At 47.1% G+C, this 26,695-nt stretch overlaps 2 protein-coding genes across 2 annotated transcripts in view; one reads left to right on the top strand and one right to left on the bottom strand.

Annotated features, from left to right (window-relative positions):
* CKAP2L (cytoskeleton associated protein 2 like) overlaps positions 1-11,602 on the top strand; it is a 29,629-nt gene extending 18,027 nt beyond the window's left edge. Inside the window, exons 6-9 of the mRNA XM_054475573.2 lie at positions 1,210-1,365; positions 5,029-5,092; positions 6,773-6,962; positions 8,884-11,602. Coding sequence (XP_054331548.1) covers positions 1,210-1,365; positions 5,029-5,092; positions 6,773-6,962; positions 8,884-9,109 — 636 coding nt within the window. The 3' untranslated portion in view covers positions 9,110-11,602. The remainder of the gene's footprint in view (positions 1-1,209; positions 1,366-5,028; positions 5,093-6,772; positions 6,963-8,883) is intronic.
* Positions 8,996-26,318, bottom strand: NT5DC4 (5'-nucleotidase domain containing 4). The gene is given in 18 exon segments (XM_054475575.2): positions 8,996-9,019; positions 17,669-17,744; positions 20,617-20,688; positions 21,077-21,128; positions 21,814-21,984; positions 22,126-22,192; positions 22,459-22,584; positions 23,239-23,271; positions 23,563-23,646; positions 23,897-23,950; positions 24,194-24,287; positions 24,635-24,692; positions 24,817-24,916; positions 24,918-24,924; positions 25,121-25,216; positions 25,295-25,412; positions 25,507-25,580; positions 26,245-26,318. Coding segments are annotated over 18 exon segments (1,380 nt in total).
* Between the last annotated feature and the right edge of the window lie 377 nt (positions 26,319-26,695).

The following is a 26,695-nucleotide window of genomic DNA, read 5'->3' as shown; positions in this document are numbered from 1 at the left end:
TTATGCCTCTTTCATGTAGTGTTGGTTTTCTCAAATGTTAGTGATTCTCAATTGTGAACTTACCTTTGCGTCTCTCCCATTTCTAGCAGTAGAAGGTGCTGCTTGGCTGAGTGTGCCAGTACCTGGATTTCTGGGCATGGTAATGCTCCCCATTCCTCTGGGTCCATGTCACTGTCCTGCTTGTGGCACAAGCCAGAAGGGAACCAAACCAGTGAATCCATTTCAAAGTATCTTTTTGTGGGATTTAACCCTCTTTCATAAACACCTGCATAAATCCCTGACACTTACACATGTACACCCCTATGACCTTCGCATGCCTACGTCGTTCTTTACACTACTATTAGTCCTATGGAAATTCTCATCACTACTCAGTGTTCTCGTTATTATAAATATGGAATATTATGAATATGTAAATGTTTACTCTAGGATCTGTTTTGTTTTTGTACCATGTAAAAATGAACATATTTCTTACCTTCAGCTATGATAAACATTTTCTATTTGGTCTCATATAACTCTTAAAATTTAATGATGAGGAAGCCAGGCACAGTGGCTCATGCCTGTGGTCTCAGCTACTCGAGAGGCTAAGGTGGGAGGATTGCTTGATCCCAGGAGGTAGAGGTTGCAGCGAGTTGTGATCGTACCACTGCACTCCAGCCTGGGCAACAGAGTGAGACCTTGTCTCAAAAAAAAAGAAAAATTAAGCCAGGCATGGTGGCTTATGCCTGTAATCCCAGCACTTTAAGAGGCTGAGGTGGGCGGATCACGAGGTCAGGAGATCAAGACCATCCTGGCTAACACGGTGAAACCCCATCTCTACTAAAAACACAAAAAATTAGCCGAGCATGTGGTGGCATGTGCCTGTAGTCCCAGCTACTTGGGAGGCTGAGGCAGGAGACTTGCTTGAACCTGGGAGGTGGAGGTTGCAGTGAGCCGAGGTCGCGCCATTGCACTCCAGCCTGGATGACAGAGCAAGACTCCATCTCAAAAAAAAATAATTATTATTAATCTCAAATCATTAAAATGGATAATTAAAACAGGTGCATTTTATTACATATACATTGTACCTCAGTAAAATTGAAATTTTTTTAAAAGTTCAAAAATAATAGTGATCAAACCAATTTCTGCATACCTGCTGTAATAAATATCAGGAGATGTGAGACTAACAGTGAAGTGGTAATAATTACCTCTGGATATTTTGGTTTATTTCAGGGTGTACCTTCTAATGAAATACTTAACATATTGTCCAGCATTCCTGAAGCTGAGAAATTTGCTAAATTCTGGATCTGCAAAGCAAAGTTGTTGGCAAGTAAAGGCACCTTTGATGTTATTGGGCTATATGAAGAGGCCATTAAAAATGGGGCAACAGTGAGTATCTGTCTTGGGTGGGTAACTTCTTTAAATTCTCTTTCATGTGAGTTCTCTGTTGTTGTTTGTAATATGATGGTTAGAAGTTTGCAACATCAATATCCAACACTTATAAAGTCATACCTTACCATAAAGAACTTAAAAATATATTAAACCCAATACATCAACATCCTTAAATCAATAATTCAGAGCCATTGCATGAAATAACTTTTAATTCTAAAATTTAGAAAAAAAAAACCATATAATTATTATTTACAAAAACTGCATCAAATAGTTTTATAATGCTTTTCATTAAAATGTCATTTTCCGTGTCATGTTCCATATTCTGTGTGATACCTTTTTCCATAATGGTTCAAAATCAGAATTGTACATGCACATAGTTTAAGCAGTCAAGTAGTTTGATAAGTTTCGTTCAATAAGACCTCTGCCTTCCTTCCCTCCCATTTTCCCCTTCCTAGAGCAAACTGATTATTTATATTAACCTCTATAGTTTCAGAAAACGTGTTTCTGTTTCTTGATTTTTCAGTTTTAGATATGATTTATGGACTTCCAGCTATGCAGAGTGAAGATTTAGCCCTCTTTCACACATACATACACAGATCCCCAGCACACACAAATACACACACCTATTTACCATCCTTATAGACCTTTGCCATTCCTTGTACTTTCATTAGAGTCATGGAAATTCTGGTCACTATTTAGCATTCACATTGTTATGAATATATACGAAATATATGGGCTGGGCACGGTGTTTCACGCCTGTAATCCCAGCACTTTGGGAGGCCGAGGCAGGTGAATCACAAGGTCAGGAGATCGAGACCATTTTGGCTAACATGGTGAAACCCTGTCTCTACTAAAAAATACAAAAAAGTTAGCCAGGCGTGGTGGTGGGCACCTGTAGTCCCAGCTACTCAGGAGGCTGAGGCAGGAGAATGGCATGAACCTGGGAGGCGGAGCTTGCAGTGAGCCGAGATCACGCCGCTGCACTCCAGCCTGGGCAACAGAGCAAGACTCCGTCTCAAAAAAAAAAGAATACATGAATATGTTGAGCCATGTAGTATATACTATGATTACTTTGCCTTTCAAGCACAACTTTCTACTTTTCCTGGAGTTATTGTCTTGTTTTGCCTTTGCTTAGTTTTCTGAGTATTTATTATATAATTAATTCACAAACTCTTCTCTAATTGTCTAAGTTCCTCAATACTTTGAAAACATCAGATGTTCTATTGATTCCTTTTTCTTAGAGACCTTTCTCCTAGACCGTTCTGGCTTATTCCAGACTGAACAAGTTACTTTTTACTGCCGTCTTCACCAGCTGTCTTTCTGGGATATCTTTACCATCGCCTTTAGATTCCCTTTACATCCTTCTTAAGTTGGGTGGATCCCTTGTTTTTTAGAACCCATACTAGTTTTCTTCTTCCTACATTGTCTATTTTTCTTCTCCAGTGTTTTTCATTTCTTTCTCTCTTGTTTGTTTGTTCTTTTTGTTTTGTTCTCTATTATTCTTTAAAGGCTTTACACAGATGCTGGTGAAACTGGGCTGTTTGCACATATAAAAGGTGGGTCTGAAAAAGCTTATTTAAAGCCCGAGACACATGGATGGGGCTTCACCACAGGGTGATCTGGCTGAGTTTCTTAGTTAGAAAACCCTCAATATTAGTATCTTTAGGTCTTTCCTCTTAAGCTGGTCAAGTTATCTGGAGAAATCTGTTCCAATCTCCTTCCTGGGAGCTAGACACCAGGCTGCCAGTGCTGTGGGAGAGAAGAGAGCAGGGAGTCTCAACCCTCAACATAGAAACTTTTGCTTATCTCCTTTTCTCAGAAAGCACCCTATCCTAATCTTGCATGATATCCCTCAGAGACTTGGAGAATACATTCCCAGTTTTCTGTTAGGATGAAGGGAGTCAGACACAGTTACTAGGCTGCATAGAGTTTAGGGGTGCAGGGTGGATTTGGAGGTCTGACTGCTTTTTGAACAGATGCTAAAGAGTCTTCCTAATTTGGGCCCTACCACCAATTCCTTAGCCTTTCTGTCAGGTTGTTTCTTAGCCACACTGCCAGCTTGGGATTCAACTCTCTCAAATAGATCAATTTGTTTACCTCTCTTCTTTCTGCACTGCAGCTTCCAAAACCTTATTGTCATTTCTTCTCTCCTATGTTTTGTGGTTATTGCCTCTTTTTAATCCCTTTATTATCCTTTTAGTCGATTTTCAAGAGAGATTAGAAATAAACGTGTATTTAATCCACCATCATTAACCAGAAGGCTATACAAATGTAAAATATGCTTGATGAATGTTTTATGGAATTCACTCTTTGTAATATATTCTATACATTTATTCCCATTCATTTAGCTGAAATCATAATTCTATTTTGGGTTTTGAAAAAATGTATGGAAAGCTTTGCTTTTATGCTTTATTGTCAGTTTATATCTATTTGATACAGAGTTCCAGGTAAGGAAGACAAACCTCCAACTATAATGTTCTTGTGGGAAAGTGCAGCTTCTGCTTCATGGTATGGTTTACATACTTGAAAAATAAAGCCTATCTCAGATAATTTTATCAGAAAATTACTTTTCCATAAAGGTTTTTTTTTTCTAAGTATGTTAACAAATAAGAAAGACAGGAAAAGCTGGAGAAAATTACCCAAAATGCCTACAAAGATTGTATCTGGGCCGGGCACAGTGGCTTACCCCTGTAATCTCAGCACTTTGGGAGGCTGAGGCAGGCAGATCACTTGAGGTCAGGAGTTTGAGACCAGCCTGGCCAACATAGCGAAACCCCATCTCTATTAAAAATAGAAAAATTAGCCAGATGGGGTGGCGCATGCCTGTAATCCCAGCTATTCGGGAGGCTGAGGCAGGAGAATCACTTGAACCCTGGAAGTGGAGTTTGTGGTGAGCTGATACCGCACCACTGCACTCCAGCTTGGGTGACAGAGACTCCATCTCAAAAACATTGTATTTGGGGCCAGGTGCAGTGGCTCACTCGTGTAATCCCAGCACTTTGGGAGGCCGAGGTGGGCGGATCACGATGTCAGGAGATCGAGACCATCCTGGCTAACACAGTAAAACCGCATCTCTACTAAAAATACAAAAAATTAGCTGGGCGTGGTGGTGGGCACCTGTAGTCCCAGCTACTCAGGAGGCTGAGGCAGGAGAATGGCATGAACTCAACTCGGGAGGCAGAGCTTGCAATGAGCCGAGATTGCGCCACTGCACTCCAGCCTGGGACAGAGTGAGACTCTGTCTCAAGAAAATAAATCTATATCTATATCTATATGTATATATATATAAAAAATGCATTTTCTGTGTGGCTAGCTTTACATCATTGGGCCAGAATCTTTACATAGGAATACATATTTGATAGTATTATACAAATCAATAGGAAAATAGAATTTGATGTAAACAAATTACATTATGGACAACTTTAAATACATCTGTTCATTAAGTCGAGTGTGCCAACACTTAATCAGAATTTTCTCCGTTCCTTTACTTTTCTCATGAAGCTATAAAACTGTCAAGCTAGACAAAAGATTTATAGTTAGACAAGAGATTTTAAAAGGAAACATTTTTATTATAAAACATTTATTTGAAGTTAAAGTTCCTTAGCAAATTTTTTCCATGAATGTTTTTAAGATTTTGTATGTTTTCTTCCTTCCTTCCAGCCAATACAAGAGTTGCGGAAAGTTGTTCTTAATATCTTGCAAGACTCAAACAGAACCACAGAAGGTACTATTATTTTTGTATTTAAATTCATCTTCTTTAGCTGTACCAGTAAAAAATCATCCAGGACATATAGGAAAAAGAAGAAAAGAATCATCCCCTGAAATGCTTCTCACTTCTTGGTTTCCATGACCTGGCCCTTTGAGCCATTGTCATCAGCTGATTTATTTGTATTATTACAAGTAAATACACTGCTCAATACTGAGCAAAGGTTGTTTCCACCAAAACAGCCTAGACTGGAGTGTCCCACTTCCTTGGAATCCTAGATGGCAGAAGACAAACGGCTCTTTACTAGAAGAGACTGAGGCAGAAAGGAGAAATGCCTTAAGTTACATGTTTAATCATAATAAACCCACCAACATACTCATCTAAATTTGTGTTATGCTTTAAAAATAGCTATCTCAGGAATCTCTTCAATTGGTTGACCATTACTGTCAGTGGTCATAACCTTTAGAAGACTCTTCTATGAGACATATATTGTGCCAAACACGAGTGACATTATAATTGCTTACGATACTTGTTATATGAATGGAAAGAAAAAACAAGCTATCTTTAGAAAATAAATTGGATTCTTCTTGTTATCTTAAAAGGTGACAAATCTTTTTCCTTTAATAGTAGATTTAGGCTGCATACGGTAGCTCACGCCTGTAATCCCAGCACTTTGGGAGGCCAAGGCAGGTGGATCACCTGAAGTCAGGAGTTTGAGACCAGCCTGACCAACATGGTGAAACCCTGTCTTTACTAAAAAAAAAAAAAAACGAAAAATTAGCCAGTTGTGGTGGTGCGTGCTTATAATCCCAGATACTCAGGAGGCTGAGGCAGGAGAATCGCTTCAACCCAGAAAGTGGAATTTGGAGTGAATGAAGATCGCGCCACTGCACTCCAGCCTGGACAACAAGAGCAAAACTCCATCTCAAAAAAAAAGAGTAGATTTAACTGGGGAACAATCAAGTCGTGTAGCTAAGTAACCCACTACATGTGGTAAGAAGGACATAAAATAGATAATAGTAGATTCTTTGAGAATGAGGCTACAATTCAGTTATTTGGTTAAAACATGGCAGTGTTCTTAAAAGGAATAAAAAGAGAAGACAGGAATCCATGCCTTTGTTGCACCCTGTTGACCTCACTTAGGGTGTCAGCCTCTAGCCACAGTGTGCCTGGCACAGTCTGATTTCCTTCTTTTCATTTTGGTGATTGTGTTTGGGCTACCATGAAAACTATTAACGCAAGACAGTTTTTACCCACTGTCCAAGGCAGTAACCATGTGGTCATCCTGGGGAGGAATGGGATTGGGAGGTTGTGTGAGTTAACCTTAGTGAGTCAAGAAAATTGATCCAAGGTGTGGTGTAAGGGTAGAAGGCCAGTGATTAGTCCCTAAGAGAGCTCTTTTGAGAGTGAATAGGAGACTGGAGATATGTTCAGAGTCTTGAAAGGGTGTCAAGAATCTACCTACAGCAGTCTGGAGGGCTGGCTAGGAGGGTAGCCTGATGTAGCAAGACATTGCTACAGAGCTTAACATGAAAAAACAAGTTATAAGTCACACTTCAAATCAATCACTATTCAGTATGTGGAGCACATGAAGATCACTGGGAAATCATTGTATGTATGTATTTTTCATGTTATTGACTTTTAGTTGAAGTGTTAAATTGGTAAATCTTACTTTCCTTCATGATCTTACATACACAGGGGTTACTTCTGACTCTTTAGTTGCTGAAACTAGTATAACATCAGTGGAAGAGCTGGCCAAGAAGATGGAATCTGTGAAGTCTTGTCTTTCTCCAAAAGAGAGGGAACAAGTCACGGCAACACCCCGAATAGCCAAGGCAGAACAGCATAATTATCCTGGTATCAAATTACAGATTGGTCCAATCCCTAGGTAAGCAAACTCTAAAGCAGACTTTGTGTTCACAGACTTAATTCTAGTCCAAGTCTCAATTTTTCCTTCACAGATCTAGAGTAACAGCAGTTTATAGATATTTCTCCTTAATATGAGGTTCAAGTGGCTTAATCCATCTTTGGCATTCAGGAAAGAACTGAGGATGAGGGGAAGTTGGAACCGTTGACAGGAAGGTCTGTGTCTTTTCTCTGCACACACCATCCCCCTTTCACCTCCCTGATGAGACCTGACCTGCAGTGAGGAAGGTGCTGCCAGAGTCAGGAGGGGTATTAGAATGCATTCACCGCTGTCCTCCTACGGTCTCTCCTACCTTTTCATTCTCATTTGTCCTGCACTTGCAGATCCTATCTGCCTTTCCTGCAAGTCCTGACACAGCTGGGTATGGTTGGGGTGATAAGATGGGGCACAAAGTCCCAAGCAGGAGCAAACTCTGTAGCTGTGGGAGAAAAGGGACAGTGAATACCCCTTTAAGAACGGAGAGCAGTGGAGTATGTACTAGTCAGAGACTGTTCATAAAGTCAGAAACGTTTTATTTTTTAACAAGTATAAATTTAAGGCAGAATCCATAGTAATTTAAGGAGCCATGTCAGGGTGTCAGTGTCATTTTCTAAAATGTGAGTGTAGCACCACTCTTCTCTGATCATGATCTGGAAGGAATTCCAAGCAAGGGCACCAAGACAACAGTTCTGTGTTTTAGTTCCCTGGAAAGCACAGCTGAACCTCTTCCAATCCTAAACTCTCTGAGACACACCATTTTCCCACTACAGTCAGCTCATAAGAGGATGAAAACAGTTCAGTTCATAAGTGGATGAACTACATCAGCTCATAAGTAGATGAAAACAGTTAATCCAAAAACTACCTCTTAGTGGCTCTAGAATTCACAAAACCACTAATTACATTAGCCTAAGGAAAACTAGCAGGCAAGTCTACTAAGATTGCACCATTGCACTCCAGCCTGGGCAAGAAGAGTGAAACTCCATCTCAAAAAAAATGAAAAGGCTGGGCATGGTGGCTCACACCGGTAATCCTGTCACTTCGGTAGGCCGAGGCAGGAGGATTGCTTGAGCCTAGGAGTTCAAGAGTGGCCTGGGCAGCATAGGGAGACCCCAACTCTATGAAAAATAAAAAATTAGCCAGGCATGCTGGCATACGTCTGTGCTCCCACCAGCTTGAAAGGCTGAGGTGGGCAGATCCCTTGATCTAGGAGGTTGAGGCTGCAGTGAGCTGAGATTGCACCACTGGACTCTAGCCTGGGCAACAGAGTGAGACCCTGTCTTTAAAAAGAAAAAAAAGAAAAAGCTAGAAAGAATCTTGGAATTCATTAATTCAACCAAATTTGGTATTAGACCCCATTTCCTTAAAACTTATCATCTGTTTTGAAAGTTCATAGAATAAATGAACACCAACTGCCAAATATTTGACTTCAAATAAAAACCACACTTCATTCAAGAAATTCTTATGCTTATACCATCCAAGAACAGATGGACACCACCCAATAAATTCCAGAAATCAGGGAAAAGCCTTTTTTTTGAGACTGGGGTCTTGCCATGTTGCCCAGACTGGAGTACCATGGCATAATCGTAGCTCACTACAGCCTTGACCTTCTGGGCTCAAGCAGTCCTCCCACTTCACCCTCCTGAGTAGCTGGGATTACAGGCGTGTGCCACCATGCCCAGCTAATTTTTATATTTTTTGGTAGAGATAGTGTGTTGCTATGTTGCCCAGGCTGGTCTCGAACTCCTGGAAAAAGCCAAAAGATGAAAGCTGCTCTAGACGTATCTCTTGTATCACCCTATGTTAAAATGTCTTCCCTGTTTTATTATGGAATAAGAAACAAAAAATAATAAAGAGAATTTTTTTAAATGATAAAGTTTTTAATGCATCTCTTGCTGTCTCTCAGAATAAATGGGATGCCAGAAGTGCAAGACATGAAACTTATAACTCCTGTACGGCGTTCTTCGAGGATTGAGCGAGCAGTGTCCCGCTACCCGGAAATGCTGCAGGAACACGATTTAGTAGTGGCTTCTCTTGATGAACTGTTAGAAGTGGAAGAAACAAAATGTTTTATATTCCGTAGAAATGAGGCGCTGCCTGTAACATTGGGGTTTCAAACCCCTGAATCATAATTTCTTGATGCTTTTTTTAAAAAAGGTGTTTCAGAGCCTCCATAAGACAAGAAATATTCTTGTCCAAGTGACCTGGAAAAAAGTGTAATAGAGAGGCATCATGGATGCAGATTTTGGATGCTCAGGACTTAAGTAATTCACTGGGCTTACTCAAATTTTATCTCCCCATGGGAAAATCTTTGCTTTATGTGTTTAAGACTAGTTTGCCAGTTTTACAGTATACATAAATTTCAAACTTTTGAATATTTACCCTACAACTATGATAAATATTTATACTTTATTGATCTACTTTAATCCCAACATAGTTTTTTATATCAGAAGGTTGGTCCCACAATATAATGGGACTTTTCTTTCTGCATCCACCTTAGCAGAGGGCAAGTTCTTTCATCGTGGAAGATCTGAACTTTGACGCTAGCTTGACAGGCTGAATGGACCTTGACAGGTGGCCAAGTCAAAACCCCTCGTTTTACAGATGAGTTTATGCTAGCTGTGCCTTTGCTCAGAGATCATAAATTTATGTGTGATCTTTGACTTCCATCGCAGTATCCTTGTAAATGAGAGAGAATTCTTGTTTTTTCTTTGCCAGGTCTCCTCAGATGAAACACAATCCTGAATTGGCGTGGTCGTCTAGCTTTTATGTCCAAACCTAGTTTTGCATTTGTTACTCAGAAACACTTCAAGTAACAAAACGGGGGCAGGGGAGAGGGGTGGGGAGTGGACACTTGCTTCTTCGCTTCAGTTCTTTGCTCAGCTAGGGGATAGCTGGCTTGAGAAGGCAGTGCAAGCCCCAGAGACTGTTGTAGGTTGCTTTTTCTTCCTCCTGGGCAACTATTTGTGGAAAGGTTTTACCTTAGTCATTATGTAAATATAATGTGTAGAAAAACCTAGTCAACACATTTTAAATTTTAGCTTTCTTAATATTTAAGTATTATCTTAACATTAAATTTCTATTAGTTCCTGCTTGTTTATCTTATTTATTATAGAAAACCATGATAATGGCTTTGCATAGAGGATTAGGAGTTTGTCTAAGGATACACCAGTTGGCTGTCCTAGGAAACCTCACAAGGAGCATTCATTACCAAGGAGAATGGACTTTGATCAAAGGTCTATCAGCCTCATCCAGGAACTAGATTTTTTTTAAGGGAAGCAGATCTATTTCTGAAAGTCAGATTTATAATAAAGCTCAAAAAACTGAGCTATAAACCTGTAATACCAGCAGACTTTCAATAAGAGATAGACTCTTACAACTCAGTTGTGGAAAAACTAATAATTAAAAATGGGCAAAGGACCTGAACAGACATTTCTCCAAAGAAGACATAAGAAATGGCCAATAGGTGTAGATGTGAAAAGGTGTTCAGCATCATTAATCATAAGAATAATGTAAATTAAAACCACTGTGAGCTGTCACCTCACATCTATAAGAATGGCTATTAACAAGACATGAGATAAATGTTGATGAGATTGTGGAGAAAAGAGAACCCTAGTACACTGTGGGCATGTAGATTGGGGCAGCCATTATGGGAAACAGTATGGAGGCTCCTAAAGAAATTAAAGATAGAACTGTTATCTGACCCTCTTCTAAGTATGTACCCAAAGAAGATGAAATCACCAGCCGGGCGCAGTGACTCACACCTGTAATCCCAGCACTTTGGGGTGGGTGAATCACCTGAGGTCAGGAGTTCGAGACCAGCTTGACCAACATGGTGAAACCCCATCTCTACTAAAAATACAAAAAGTAGCCGGGCATGGTGACGGGCACCTGTAATCCCAGCTACTTGGGAGGCTGAGGCAGAAGAATCACTTGAACTCAGGAGGTGGAGGTTGCAGTGAGCCAAAATTGCATCACTGCACTCCAGCCTGGGTTACAGAGCAAGACTCCATCTCAAAAAAAAAAAAAAGATGATGAAATCATCACCTCATAAAGATATCTGCACTCCCATGTTTGTGGCAGTGTTATTCTCAATAGCCAAGATGTGGAAACAACCTAGATGCCATCAATGGACAAATAAATAAAAGAAAAAACGGCATATGCATGCCATGGAATAGTATTCATCCTTGGAAAAGAGGGAGTTCTTGCCATTTGCTACAACATAGATGGACCTGGAGAACATTATACTAAGTGAAATAAGCCAGACACAAGGAAAAATACTGCATGATCTCACATGTGGAATATTTAATTTTTTAAGAAAGAGCTCAAGTACACAGAGAAACAGTGTTTACCACAGACTGGGGAAGAGGAAATGGGGAGATGCAGGCCAAGGATACAAAATAGCAGTTAAGATGAACAAGTCTAGAGATAGGACTAAAGTTAATACAATTGTATTAGGGATTTTTGTTAAGTAGGTTTTAGCTGCTCTTATCACACAAAAAACTGAGATGATAATGTTAATCTGCTTCACTGTAGCAGCCATTTTATTATCTATATGTATCCCATAACATCATGTTGTAAATCTTAAATATACCTAATAAAATAAAATTGTCACCAAAATGCAAGAATTAGAGTTAACTTTGCCTGTGAAGCCAAGTAATGCTCAGAGGGCTGCTTAAAAATCACAAAATCTGAACATAGGACGTAGAGGAATCAAATATTCAAAGTCACCAGGCTTAGAGAGTCTGAAGTGGGTCCTATGTTAGGAATATTCTTGCCTTGAACCTCAGACACTGTCCTAAGCCCGTCGACCAGGTTCTCGTGATCGATCCTGCACTGCCATCCATTGCTTGTGCACTTACTTTTTTTCTGGCTTCTCGAATGGTCCATCTTTGCTACCTAAAGCCCTCCCCTGACCCCAGGCCTAGGAGTCAGTTGTCTCTTTATGGTGGTTTTATGTCTCTTCTCAAAACCATTGTCTTGACATTACAGCTTAGTTCTCAAAAGAGCAGTTTTATTTTCTTTATTGCTAGTTCCTTGCAGGATGTATCACAGTATTACCCTGGGTACCAACAATAACAGTGTAGGTTGAAGTATTGGTGTCTAATAATGTATAAGTTTCAAAATGGCAAATTGGAGGTTTTGAACAGCCTCGTCAGACTATAGAGTCTTCCAGACACAAAAGGATGTGGAAATGATTGTGGATAGTACTGCAGCTGCAGAAAACTGCACCCTAATTCTGGGGCTCTTTGTAGATAGTAACCCTCTTGTTTAGTAAATAGCTGCTCCTAGACATAGGGAGCAGGAAGGAGGGAGAGTGGGAAGGAAAGAAGGTGGGCCCTTAATGATTTGGGAAGGAGATTCATAGGGAATTGTAGTGGAAATATGGGCCTTTGCAGAAATAAGTCTAATGTTGTTCGGGGTTGGCTTTTTAGAGGAGGTGAGTGTAAAGCAAGTTTTAAAGAAAGAAAAAAAAAGCTGGGGTGGGGGGATTATATATAGCATCTCTGTGCAGAATGACCATGAACCAGAAGACAGAGGAGAGGCATGATGGTTCACATTTGTTAGTGCTCACTATGCCTGGCACTCAGCTGAGTCTTTTACATACTATAAAATACTGTTCCTGAGGCTGGGCATGGTGGCTCATGCCTGTAATCCCAGCACTTTGGGAGGCTGAGGTGAGCAGATCACTTGAGGCCAAGAGTTCAAGACCAGCCTGGCCAACATAGTGAAACCCTGTCTCTACTAAAAATACAGAAATTAGCCAGGTGTGGTAGAGTGCGCCTGTAGTCCCAGCTACTTGGGAGGCTGAAGCAGGAGAATCACTTGAACTCGGGAAACAAAGGGTGCAGTGAACTGAGATCACACCACTGCATTCCAGCCTAGGCGACAGAGCAAGACTCTCTCACAAAAAAAGCACCCCAATTTCCCTACTACCACCTCTTTCCTGCTGACAATCTATGTGGTTAAGAAGAATGGACTCAACCCCAGTATGAGCATGTGACCCAGGCCTGGCAAAGCCAAACTTGGCATCTCCCTGGCCAGTGGCATTGATTGGAGGTTGGGGTAGTGTCACAACCAGTGAGGCATCATTTCCCAGACTTTCATTAGAAAGACGCTTCCTGGTAGAGTTGCTGAAAAGATAAAGATAGAAATCTGGAGTTTGGAAACAGCCATCTTAATAACCTCATGGACAAAACCTGGCAGAGAATAGTACCAACACGGAATAAACTTGAGAGTTGGAGAGAGCAAGCTATGTCCAATGACATTGATTTGACTCCCTGGTTAATGATATGCCTGGAGCTGGGCTGACCCTGGACTTTTTAGTTATATGAACCAATAAATTCTCTTTTTTCTCAAACCAGTTTCATTAGGTTTCTTTCAGTTGCTAAAGAAAAAATCCTGACTAATGTACACACACACATACAGACACACACACACACACACACACACTTATAATAGCATAGAAAACACTTATTTAGTGCTTACTCTGGCCAAGCTCCATGTCCGTTATCTCACTATATCCTTATAATAGCTTTATGACGTGGTTATGGAAATACAGTAGTTAATAAATGTCAGTCCTGCAATTTCAAAGTCAGGGCTGTCTGGCTCCAGGTTCAGAACTTTTAACTCCTATCTCTGTTTAAAGTAAGGAAATGAGGACTAAGGTGATGATAAGGAAACAACACATCTGAGCAAGATAAATTATTGAACTGTTCCCAGTTTACCAAGCAGGAATCACTGTGACAGCCAAAGTACTGTCATTTATTCTACAAATAAGTGATCACATTTTTACCACTAGTTCACTACCCCAGAGATGCTGCTTCTGTTCTCTTCATTTACTGACTGCTCAAGACGATGCCAGAATGAGGATGTCAGTTCAGCTGCTGTCATAGTCCCAAATGGAAATGCATCTCTCTCACATCAGCCATCCAAGTGACAGCCCAATGCTAATCTACTGCCAAGCCCAGGCTATGTCTGTCTTTTGACTCCACCAGCCCTTGGAGGCAGCCTCGTCCATGTGGCCAAAGAAGGCTCCCAACCAACTTCACTCTCCAGCCAGCTGGAAGGGGGAAAGAGAGGAAGGGGAAGGCATGCCCCTCCTGAGGTCACAGATTGGAAGTTGGACCATTACTTCTGTCCAGAATTTAGGGGCCAGAACTTGGTCACATGTCCCCACCCATCTAAAGAAGCAGGGAAATGTGTATCAGATGGCCACATGCCCAGCTAAAAATTCTTCCAGAAATGGGAGATGAATGTCAGTGTCTGCACACAGTCTTGGAAGCAATGGTGTGCTTCTGTCTCTAAGGTATAGATAAAACAGGATTGTAGAGGTGACATCAAGTTTAAAAAAAAAAAACTACCCAAATAGAAGTATCTGTCCTACCTCCTACCCAGACATGTTCCTGAGAGTTTAGGAGCAGCATTCTAATCCAAAGCCTTATATCCTTTCTCCACTTTCTCTTTTCTCATATTCTTTGTCCTGCCCCTTTCCCTGCAGTTCTACAAGAGTAATAATAAACTGGGTGACATGAGTCTCTGAATAAAATACATAGGTACGTAGACGCCAGAGACACAACAGTGAGCCAAAAGGACATTACCTTTTGGAGCTGCGAGTCCAGTGGGGACACATGTTAATCTAAGAACCACAAATGCAAGACTCCAAGTCCTGAGAAATAGAGGCCTATGAGCGAGGGACTAATGAGAAACTGGTCTAGTCAGGGATCTTAGCTGAGGAGAGAGCAGATGTAACAGGGAGAAGAGGCAGGGAATGGGCCAGGCATAGGAAAAGCACAAGAAAGGCCCTTTGGCCACCTCTCTCCTTTCCCTTGCTAGGATCCCCTAAGGCGTTTCTGCCAGATTGTTTATCTCTCAGTCCTTTTCTGTATCCTCTCTACCCTGGGTAGGAATTCTAAGATTTGACTTTTGTAGTGTTAGCTACTACACTATACTTCAGGACCTTTCCAGAAAAGTATGGGCTCTAGGGTCTGAGCAGTTTTTCTGATAAATACTATCCTTTAGCCCTTGAGTAAGAATCAAGTGTTTAAAGACACAGGCCAGTGAGACCTGGTATTTACTGGAGAACCTGCCCCTGCAGGCTCTGGGACCTGAAAGTCAAACCAGGGAAAGGAAGAAAAGGCCTTAGCAGTGTCAAACCTGGAAGCTTCTGAAATGCAAAGAAGATGTTTAAAAAAAATTGCTAAGCTCGGTGGCTCTTGCCTGTAATCCCTACACGTTGAGAGGCCGAGGCAGGCAGATCACTTGAGGTCAGGAGTTTGAGACCAGCCTGGCCAACATGGTGAAACCCTGTCTCTACTAAAAATACAAAAATTAGCTAGGTGTGGTGGAGTGTGCCTGTAACCCCAACTACTCGGAGGTTGAAGCAGAAGAATTGCTTGAACCCAGGAGGTGGAGCCAAGATCGTGCCACTGCACTCCAGCCTGGGCGACAGAATGAGACTCTGTCTCAAAAAAAAAAAAAAAAAAAAAGTAAACTCTCTTGATTCCATGGCCTGTTGTCCCTTATTTATCCTCAGGTATCCAAGTGTTGCCATTGTTTAACCACAGAAAATGAAGCTAATGAAGTGTGTCCTCAGACCTGTTCCTTCAAGGGTTTACTTTGTCATTTCAAACATGCAGATTCAACCTAGGTCTCCATAGAATGCCAGATAATACCACTAACAGACAAAAAGTAAACTGTAGGAGTAAATTGAAATCAGTGACATCAGAACAATGATGCTTCAGCGCTTTAATACCACAGAGAAGCTTCTAACACATTTGAGAGTCAAGTTTTAAAATCATGAGTATGACTTTTTATGTGTTTTAATGTGTATACACAAACTCAAAGACATTTGGGCTATCTCATTTAACATCTTTCATAGTGACCCAGAATGAAAGAGCAGTTAGTGAGGCAATACATAGCCAATCAGGTTTTATTGTTCTTACTAGTAACAGAATCAGAAGTGCACAGAAATAACTATTTTAATTAAAAGACATGTTTAGAAATAAAATTGGATATGAGACATCATGCGTTCAAGAGAAGTAGGTAAAATAATTTCACTTGTGCACAGGTTTCCAAACGTCTCAAAGACCATTGGGGATGCCTTCTAGGTTAAGAGCAATACTGCCTCCTCCCTAAAATAAGTGTTTGCAGGCTCCGAATCTGCTACATTTAGGAGATTTCAATACAGTTGCTTTTTCCTGTTATCTGAAAAATATCTCAAGTAGAAGATGACCCGTGATGCCAGCCCGTGTCCGGAACTCCGTCAGCCTCAATGTAACTTTCCTGGTCCTCGTTTCTCTCTTTGCCCCTCACCCTTATAAGAAACACAGAAAGTGACTATGGATATTTTCTTCCCAAGCTCACACAGTGACTCCCAACCAGGGGTAGATAATGTGTCAAAATGCCCTAGGCTGGATCCTGATGGGGTGAGGATATACAGGGATCAAACCACAGGCTTCCCCAGCAAGCCTCTGTTACTGACAGGAGTGTGTCCATCTCTGCTGGGCTAGGATAGAAAAATAGTTGTCAACCACTGATTAAAGCCTGTGAATGCACTTGAATTTTGAGCTTCTCCTAAGCAGGAATGAAGTAACTTACACTTTATTTTCTGAACTGCCCAGCACACAGGAGGTGCTCGGTAAACACTGGTTGAAAGAACAAACACTGTGCCTGGTACAACCCAGCTAAAGGGGACCTATGGGATGCACATCTTTTAAAGTGAGCCCCCAGAAAGCCAAGGGAGGAAGAGGAACCTTTATGCAGGGTTTTGGGGGTGCAGAACCCAACGAGGAACCCAGGCATCCACTCCTGTCTCAGCTCAGAGGCGGGTCAGGCCTCACAAAGTGTCAAAGAAATCTGAAGCTAGAGCCACTGGTCACTGATGTTAACAAAGCCTGTCTGGGGAGGAAGCCTCAATGTGGAAGAGGGCACGTCCTGAAACTTCCCCTGGAGGGAATAATGTGTATGGATTGGCCAATAGCAGTCTGTAGGGGTGCAGGGCCCAACAGTGCACAAAGCACTGCTGAGCAGAACCTGTCGCCCTTTTGGATCCAACTGCCGCTTTTTTTTTTTTTTTGAGACAGTCTTGCCCTGTTGCCCAGGCTGGAGTGCAGTGGTGCAATCTCAGCTCACCACAACCTCTGCCTCCTGGGTTCAAGTGATTCTCCTGCCTCAGCCTCCCGGGTAGCTGGGACTAGAGGCTCCCGCCACCATGCCCAGCTAATTTTTGTATTTTTAGTAGAGACGGGTTTTCACCATGTTGACCAGGCTGGTCTCGACCTCCTGCCCTCAGGTGATCCACTTGCCTCAGCCTCCCAAAGTGCTGGGATTACAGGTGTGAAACACCACACCTGGCCCCAATATCCCATTTTAAAAACAAATATTTAACTTCTACTTTTCCATCCTGAATTGAAATTCATCGATACAATTATCATCTCTATAATTTAAAATATCAAGATAATACTCTAAGTATAACAAAGGAGAAATAAAAAGAAAAGCATTTTATAATAAAATAATATGCATTTTTACATAAATAATGAGGAATGACTATGCTTGCAGACAAAAACAAGCCCACAAGCCCCCCCCACCAATTGCCTCATATGCCCTGGGGTTGATACAACCCCACTGGGAACCACTACTCTAGCCCATGGGACCCCAAGCCACGGAGCTCGTCGGCCACGGCCACTCACCCTCTGGCTGCAGGAGAGGAGGCAGGAGGCAGGGTCCAGACTGGCCTGTTCTTGCTCCACAACTGACTCGTGGCATCTGTAGGGATAAATGCAGGTGGAGGTGGAGCACTCCGTCCCGGGTACGGCCTTCCAGGATTCCTCAGCTATGCACAGGCTCCCCTGCCCACAGCTGCCAACTTCCTGCCCGACGATGTTGCTGCAGAGGAAGGAGCCTCGGAAGGTCAGCAGGGGCAGGAAGGTTCTGGCAGCTGGCTTCACTTCCTCAAAAATCCCAGGCCAAGGCCAGGCGTGGTGGCTCACGCCTGTAATCTCAGCACTTTGGGAGGCCGAGGCAGGTGGATTGCTTGAGCCCAGGGGTTCAAGACCAGCCTGGGCAACATGGTGAAACCCTGTCTCTATAAAAACATAAAAATTAGCTGGGCATGGTGGTGCACACCTGTAATCCCAGCTACTTGGGAGGCTGAGGCACAAGAATTGCTTGAACCCAGAAGGTGGAGGTTGCATTGAGCAGAGATTGCACCACTGCACTCCAGCCTGGGCAGCAGAGCTAGACTTGGCCAGAAAAAAAAAAAATCCCAAGCCAGGAAGATTGGCAAGGTCAAATTTCTTTAAGTGTTTCGCCTTGTCACTTTTGGGGAGGGGGGCTGGTGTGTTCTTCACCTGTCTGGTCTCTACTTTAACAATAATATCTACCAGCACAGATGGCTATGCCTGGACCCCCAGCTTCGCCCACAGGAGCTCTCTGGTCCAGCCCATCTAAGAGTCCAGAGATGAGATGAGGCCGCCCGGTGAAAGCCAGTTACCCCAAGTGTGTGGCAGCACAGTGCAGGGGACAGAGTGTGACCCCTGGAGCTTGACAGGCTCACATCCCAGCTGTGTGGTCCACTAGCTGTGTGACAGCAAGTCACTTAGATTCTCTGTGCTTCCTCATCAATGATAAAACGAGAAAGATAAAACCTACTTTGCTGAGTTATATTGAGCATTAAGCATAATCGATGAAAAGCACCCAGCCCAGTGCAGGAAACACAGCAGACGCTCAATAAATGGTTTTTCCCCTCTCAAACGTCTGGAAGGCAGCCAAGGGCAGCAGGGAAGGCAGGCGATAGCCTTAAAGGTCTAGCTTCAAGTCCAGATCCTAAACTGCAAGCTCTACGTCTTATCAAATGGAAATGATGATGCCAACTTGGGAGGACTGACACGTGCAGGTTCCAGGGAAGCCCTGAGCTGGCCAGTCCCATGACTCCTGCTAACCCTTGCCCAGTGCCATCATAGCCGCCTCTACCACCCTGTTCTTAACCCAGAAGCATCCTCCGGTCTCCCAGAGGAAAACCAGCCAGAGTGTTTACTGTATCATCTGCTGCCTCCTCCACCCCCTCGGAAGCCACTGTATGTTTACTGAGGGTAGGAGGACTGTGCCTTCCTCCTTGCAACTGGTATCCTTTCTACCAAGGAAATGATGAGATAGTGTGGTCTCAATCTAAAGCAGGAGTTAAGGTTGGGCATGAGGAAGAACATCCCTGCCGAGGCATCTTATCTGTATAAACCTAACTGCATCTGTTAAGATACGGACAGTTATCTGCAAGACTGTGACCCCACTGAGTCTGAAGGTGGGAGATTGGGGCTGGTGACCTTGCAAGCTCCTAGCAAGGCTGGGAACCAGTGGGTCCTTCTAGGATAAATGTTCATGAACAGCCGTGGAGATTCCGCAGGGACCCACCAACTCCAGGCCCGCCCGAAACAGTGAGCTGAGTGGGTAGTACAGGAAGTTGAGGCAGGTGGCAGTGTAGAGGTCAGCGTAGCGCATCAGCTGGCTGGAGAAGAGTGTCTGGTGGAAACTGCAGCGGAACAGGCTGCCCATGGTGCTGTAGCACAGGTCCAGCTCCTGGGTGACCGTCTGCCCAGAGGGGCAACACACTGAATTGAAATCCCAGCCCACTTAGGCCTGCCCTGGCCTACTCCCTTTCTGGGCAACCCTGGCCTCTCTGGGCCTCTCACCGGAGGACATTGAAACCTGTGCCCCTCTGTAGGGAAGGAGCAGCATGTTGTAGACCCACAGGCTGCACACTTGGCTTTTGGAGGTGGGGCAGCTCCGCACTTTGCCACAGGCCTCGCTGCAGCTTTCCATCACAGTTACCTGCCTGGCCCTGAAGATGGACCACCCAGGACTAAACCCACAGCTTCATTTACCATCTGAGTCCAACAGAGGACTTGGCAAGGTGACACCCACTGCCCCACTCCTACTATCCTGGCAGGCCCCACCCCGCCACCAGGCCCTGTTTCCTTGTCTGCTTTTAGAGCCTAGAGAATGTTTCCAACATTTACTCCCAGGATGACCTCTCTCTGAGCCTCAGTTTCCCCATCTGTAAAATAACGGTGACAATCCCTGCTCCATCCACCTCTTAAGGCTGTGGGGAAGATCAAACGGCTGTGCTTTGTAAAAGGCTCTGCAAAGACCCTTTGTGATCAGCCCCAGCTGGGCTTGGGATGACCAAGTGACCTGACTTCCTCCACCTGGCCGACCCATGGGCACCTCCAGCTTTTTGGTGGCCGGTCAGTAATGCCACAAGGGAACATTGTCTTTTCTTCTCTTTTCCCAGGACCCTGGGCTCACTGGCCCTAAATCACATTTCCTATCAGAACTGGCTAGTCCGTCAATAAGGGCCCAGCCAGCACGCAGGCACTTCCCGGGCAGGGTGATTGGCGAGGACTGTGGGACTGGAGGCAAAGCCTGCAAATCAGGCTCAACTCAGCCCTTCAAGAGGGCACCGCTGCCCTTTGGAATGTCGGCCAGCAGAGGGCACTGGCTGACAAGGCAGGTGGAGCCCAGGCGAGGTTGAGGAGAATCGGGTAACTGGGCCTTTGGCACCAAGGACAAAGCCGACAGGCAAGCAGTGGGGAAGCGAACCCGGCTCCGCCCCTGCTGGGCCTGTCCTTTCCTCCCTCGCCACCCAGCTCTCACCTGGATCTCTCTCTTTGTGAAGCTGATGACTCGCAGCTCACAACAGCTCCCATCCATGTGCCTGGTACAAAAATAACCAGGTGACCCAGGGGAGGCACAGAGCCTCCAAGTGCCAGGACAGTCTCCTTAGACCCCAGCAGGGGTCGCGTTGGGGGACACTGTGCGGGCATCCAGTGGGGGTGCCGGGCTGGGTGTGTGCACGCGTGCAAGGGCAGGTCCCTGAGTGCTGGACGGGTTCAGAGGAAGGGCCTAGAGGTCACAGAGTGTGAGCAGTCCCAAGGGGGTGAGACGGGTCCCCACATTCAGTTTGCTAGGGAAGCCCAGCCTGAAACAGATCTTGATGTTCTGACAACCTTGGCCGGGACCTCGCCGCCAGGCAAGGATGTGAGCCACTGCCCCTCCATACTTCTCCCTGCCCCATCCCACCCCCAGAAAGGCCAGGGTCTCACTGGCATAGGTCTGCCAGGTGCGTGTCCAGCCTCTTCAGCTCCTCCAACCGCTCTGAAAAGCCACCAGGGGTCAGTGGGGGTGAGTGACGGCCTGTGTCACCCACTGGCCCTGCCTACCTGTGTCTGCCCTGGCCCCTCGGAGGACTTGCACTCCCCGAGCTGTGTGCATAACACCCCTGGCCCCTTACATCAGGTGAGACTCTGCCCAGACTGAAGCAGGGACAGCATAGGCCCCGTAGGCCCTATGGGACAGGTGAGGGAGTCAGGTGACCTTCCTGAGGTCACATGGCAATGACTCAAATCTAAAGCCTCAGTTTTCAGGACAAAGCCCAAATTGTGTGGGCTCACACAACTCCCTGCCCTGGAGGATGACTTCAAGTCATTCCTGGATGGAAGGTGTGTACCTTCCACTCACTGAACATCCTTGGGGTGGGTGGGGAGGGTGGGGTCAGGTGCAGGAGGAAGGCGCCGCCTGCAGAAACACCACCGGATTCTTGGGTCAGGAGAAGTGGATTTGACTCTCAGCTTTCCCCCTGCTGGCTGTGTGACTTCGGGCAGGCCGCTTAGCCTCTCTGGGTCTCTGTTTCCTTGTCTGTTTCCTCCCTCAGAAACAACAGAGTGGCCAGGATTCCTGGTCACAACTACTAACCCGCAACGGGAAAAAGGAGAAGGCAGTGCTGGGGCCTCTGCACGGGAGGCCAGTACCCCTCTGACTGTTCCCGACCCCAACAGCTCACCCTTCTCCCGGGCCCAGATGTCCAGCTCCCAGGACAGCTCAGGAACCACCAGGCAAGTCCGCCAGCCCTGCCGCTTCTTGGACTTGAGAATGTCCCCAAAAATGTGGTCCCCAATGTGCAGGATGTCCTTCCCCCTAACCTCAAGCAGCTCGCACACCATGTCCGAAGAGCCTGCCCCACCAAAAGGAGGACAGACACTCGTTTGCCCTTCCTGCCTTGGGGTAGGTGACTCGGGGCAGGTGAGGGGCCTGGGCTCCTGGTCAAGGGAGGGAGGGTGCCCAAGGAGTGACGGGGCATGGTGGGAGCTGGTACCTCCAGAGTAGACAGCACAGTGCTGGTGGGGCCCTGTGTAGGTGCCCACGTGGAGCTTTCCTGAGTCCTGGAGGGGCAGAGGGGTGCCCTGGAGCCAGGAGAACCACATCTTTGGTCTCTAGCTAGGGAGGATCGCAGGGAGCTGGGAGTGGCAGAGGTAACCATGGGGATGTGGGAGGAAGGAGGCAGCAGAGGGCGCTGAAGGTGGCCTCAGGTTCCCTGCCTCCAGGGACAGACAGGCCAGCAGAGCTGCCAGCCATAAAGGCAGGTCAAGTCTAAGGGGCAGGCAGGCTGCCCTCCCCAACCATGGTCCATGGGTGCAGGTGGACTGACCTCTGCACCTGCCATTACCGTGTTGACCTGCCTCAGGACCACCTCTTCTGCAAAGAAGCGGGGCTTCTGCATGTCCACCACAATCAGATTGAAGTAGGACCTCCAGGGCCTGCCCGAGGCTTCAGCCTGTTGGGGGTGCACACGGGCCGCACACGCACAGCCTGGTAAATCTGACCTTGCCACAGCCGGTCACCCACCACAGCCTGCCTCTCCCCACCAACCTCCCAGCTGGATGAGACCTCTTCAGCCCCTGGGAACCAGGTCTCGCTGCCCAGCTTCCCCAGCCAAGCTGGGCACTAGGAAGTGCTCAAAAGGAACTTGTGGAGGTGGGTGTCGATCATCATGTGCAGCCTCAGGCCAGCCTCCAGAGCTCCTCACAGCACAGAGACCCGGGGACAGGTGGCACCAGCACGGCTATCAAGTTAGGGCCCTGCTGCCTGCCCAGTGACACCTGGTCACTCCCAGTGCCCAGGACCTGTCACTCCCAGCACCCTTCCCTTTGACATGCCATGCCCTCGTCTCACCCACTTTCTGCCGCCCCTCCCCACATACCTGACTGCCTCCTATCACCCCCAAAGGCTCCTCCCAGGGCCTGGCTGAGGTCCCCAGCATCCTACCCACTGGGGAGCTTCCACTCATGAGAAATGACCACTCACACACTCGGGTCTTCCTCAAAAGGAGGCTGGACATGGGAGAGGCCCTCAGCATCGTGGTGCAGCCTGGTACCCTAGCCCTTTGCACAGCCCTCCCCAGCCGTGCACGCAACACTCCAACACTCACCTCACTGATGCTGAACAGGTAGGTCGTGATAGCCTGGCAAGGACAAGGCAGGGTCAGGGCTCCAAGCTTGGGCCACCGCCTGCCTCTGCCCTCACCCACCATCCCCCCAGCACACTGGTGGCCACAGGAGCAAGATGGTGAGAAAGTTGCTCATTTCCCTGAGGCCTTGAAAGGCCAAGAAATGGAACCCAGGAGACCAGCCCAGTGGTGGGGGTAGGAGGGTCTTGGCTTCCCGCCCCACCCCTCCCTGTTGCTTGCAGTGCCTCTGTGATCCCTGGGGCCAGGAAGGAGGCCGAGGGTCCACCCCTCCATACACATACTCACATTGGTGTAGTTGTAGCTGCTGTTGGTGGCCAGAAACACTTTCACAACCTCCTTCATCTTCCCCAGCAGGATGGGGAGGCGTGGCTGGGGCAGAGATAGAGGGACTTGCAGGGGTGGGACTCCCAGAGCTGCCCGGGGATCCTCTCCTCAGGTTTCAGCCTTCTGGGAGCCCACCCCAGCCCAGGCAGGTAGGCACCAGGCCCCATAGAAAGACCCCCAGCCATCCGGGGAGCAGAGCTCAGCCTAAACCTCGAAGAAAGCCAGGGAAGGGTTGTGGGGGTAGCCCTGCTGCTTCGGGGGTGATGGCCATGGCCCTGGGTCTGTGGCCACTCACATCCTTCTCCACATATTTCTCCAAGTCCTCCAGGATCTTCTCCTTGAGACAGCCCTGCAGGAGGGAGCAAAGCACCTTGTGTGTGTGTGTGTGGGCGCGCGCGCGTGTGCGTGTGTAACCACCCACATGTCTGTATCCAAGATGAGGAAAGTGGGCGGCTCTGGGAAGCCCAGACTAGACCTCAGTCCTCAGTGAGAAGAGGATGGAAAGTCTATGGGGACTGGAGGCCTGAAGGCTGCCCAGGAGAACCAAGAGCAGACAGGTCAGGGGTCCGGGGGTTCTGGACCACTCACTCACCGACTGGTGGACATTATTCATGGCATCAGTCACATCCTGGAAGAAGCTTCGGAAGGACATGAAGAGGTTCCCATGCTGATAGCTGGTGTCACAACTGGGGCAGGCAAAGAGAAGATGCGGAGGCCAATAAGGGGGCCTGACATGACCTCCAACCCTAAGTCCCACACCAGAGCAACCCCACCAGCCACACTGGGACCTTCACTGGGCTTATGTCCCAGCCATCCTGGGAGGGGCGTCACCCAGAGCTAAGGGTCACCCCTTTGGGGCAGCACCAGTGGCAGGGTTGGGGGCTGCCCTGCAGTAGAGGCCTTCCCACTGAGCCTCCTGGAGCCCTTCCAGCCCCTTGGGGAACCCTTGGGGGGCCCCACTTTGGGGTTTGATCCCTGAGCAGCGGCAGTGTCCTACTGGTCGCCCCAGGGCTGGGCAGGGCACAAGACGCACTTAGTGTAACAGGAGCAGCCGGAGAAGAAGTCCACCAGGCAGGCATAGAGGTAGGTTTCTGGGGGCAGACAGGACGGTCAGTTGTCAGCCCAGGGAGCCAGGCAGTTCTCCACCAGGCCAGAGCTGGGACCCTCAGCTCCGGAATTCAGGACCACCTCCAGTGCCCCCAACCCTCCACCCACCGGGCAGGTTGAAGAGCGTGTTGAGTATGTAGAAGCGCTGCAGGTCGTCCCTCTGAATGAACTTCCTGGGGTAGAAGCTCCAGATCTCTGCCCTGGGGAGACGGTAGGCTGGGTGCAGCCAATGGCCCCTCCCCAGTGCCTCCTGAAGGCCTGTCCAGGCTCTGGCCATCCCTTCCAACCGCCACGCATCCCTTCTGTGCTGAGCCTCCACCGTGGGCCTGCATCCTTCCTCCCTCTGTCCTTCCCCACGGTGAGCAGTCCTCCCCTCCTGGCCTGTCACCCTCCCGGCACCTTTGTCCCTTACTCCGAGAGGAAGGTGAAGCCATGGGCACCCAGCAGCACATTCCCGTGGGTGTCCACCTTCAGCAGGTTCCCATAGAGCACATCGAACACCAGCCCCCTGCAGACGGGGGTTGGAGGGCACTGTGGGTGGGGGTACCAAGGCTGGGTGGCCTCCCACCTGTCCTTAGCCACACACCTGGTGGGGAAGGTGGGGTCGTAGGTGTAGCGCAGGATCTCATGCGGGTACCCGATGCACACCAGGTGCTCCAGCAGCAGCTCGAAGGTTAGGGCCTCATAAGCTGGGGACTTGTAGGCTGCAGAGGCCAGGACATAGTCAGGGGGTTGGTGCCCAGCTGCCCGCCCTTGCTCCCTCCAGCTCCCAATACGCTGTGTTCCAGCCCTTTCTACCAGCCAGAGTGTAGTCCATGTTGAAGCCAAAGCAATGAATCTTCCCCAGCGCCAGGCTGCGGTTGACAAAAATCCTGGGGAGAGAGAGGAGGATGTTGGCATCAGCCCACCAGCCCCCCAGAATCCAAGGCCCAAGGACAGAGGGGGTGGAAACCCAGCAGAGGAGGGCAGAGCACCCCCTGCAGCTGCAGAAAGGATAGGGGAAGCGGGTCGGGCCAAGCCAGGGCCCTGCCTGGATGCATGTGTGTCTGAAGGCAAGTGTGAGTATGCGTGTAAGTGTGTGTGAGCATGTGTGCAAGCATGCATCTGACCGTGTGCGGGCGATCAGCAGCTTGCTGTCCCGCCATGCAGGCGTGTTATAGGCATCCAACCCTGTAAGAAAGTATGTGCAGTTGTTGGTGTGAGGGTTGTCACCTTCTGAAATGGGACCCCAGTGTCCAAATTCAGAGATGATGTGTTTGTCACAGTTGGATAGCACATGTCACTGTGTCCGTGGTCAAGGGGAGAGATCTTTGTGGAGGGAAGGAAGTGAAGAGGACCTCCTGCCGGAGTGTGTGTGGTCTGTTCCCTGATGGGTTGCTGCAGCTATGGAAGTGCGTCCCTTGTGAGTGCAAGTGTTCGTCTGCATTTTGGGAGTCCCCATAGCTAGGTATTTAAAGGAGCCCCTGTGTGCTGCTGTGGCGTGTGGGGTGTTTATGAGCTGAGACTCCTGGCCCCCACCCCAGGTGCCCATCTCACCGCTGGTGCCAATCCTGCTTCGGGCCTTGAGGGGAGACCAGTCCCTCGGGCTCTCCCCAGTCTACACTGGCCATTGTCACCCAGAGTGAGGAGGAGGCAAGGGTCCCTTCCTCAGCCTCCTGCACACTATCAGTGGGGCCCAGCCACTCTCCTCTCTCTCAGAAGCTTCAGGCACCACTGACCCAGCTGGCTCCACCCGGTGCTCCCATCTCCCCTGAGCCCCTTTGAGGGAGGAGTCAGCCAGGACAGGCTCTGGTATCTCATCCTTTTCTCTAGAGCAAAAGCAGCAAGGATCTAGGAAGAGCAATTCATGTCCACTGCACCCTCCTCATTCCTAGGGCTTATGCATCCATGGACCTCAGCGGCCTGGAGAGTAGCGGAGAACCCAGAATGAGGCAAATGACGGGATACGAAAGCAGGAGACTCTGTACTGTACTCATGATAAAACAAA

Source organism: Pongo pygmaeus, chromosome 12, assembly GCF_028885625.2.
Source record: "Pongo pygmaeus isolate AG05252 chromosome 12, NHGRI_mPonPyg2-v2.0_pri, whole genome shotgun sequence".
Lineage (NCBI taxonomy): Eukaryota > Metazoa > Chordata > Mammalia > Primates > Hominidae > Pongo > Pongo pygmaeus.
The sequence above is the reverse complement of the archived record's forward strand: the minus strand, read 5'-3'. Positions and strand labels throughout refer to the sequence as shown.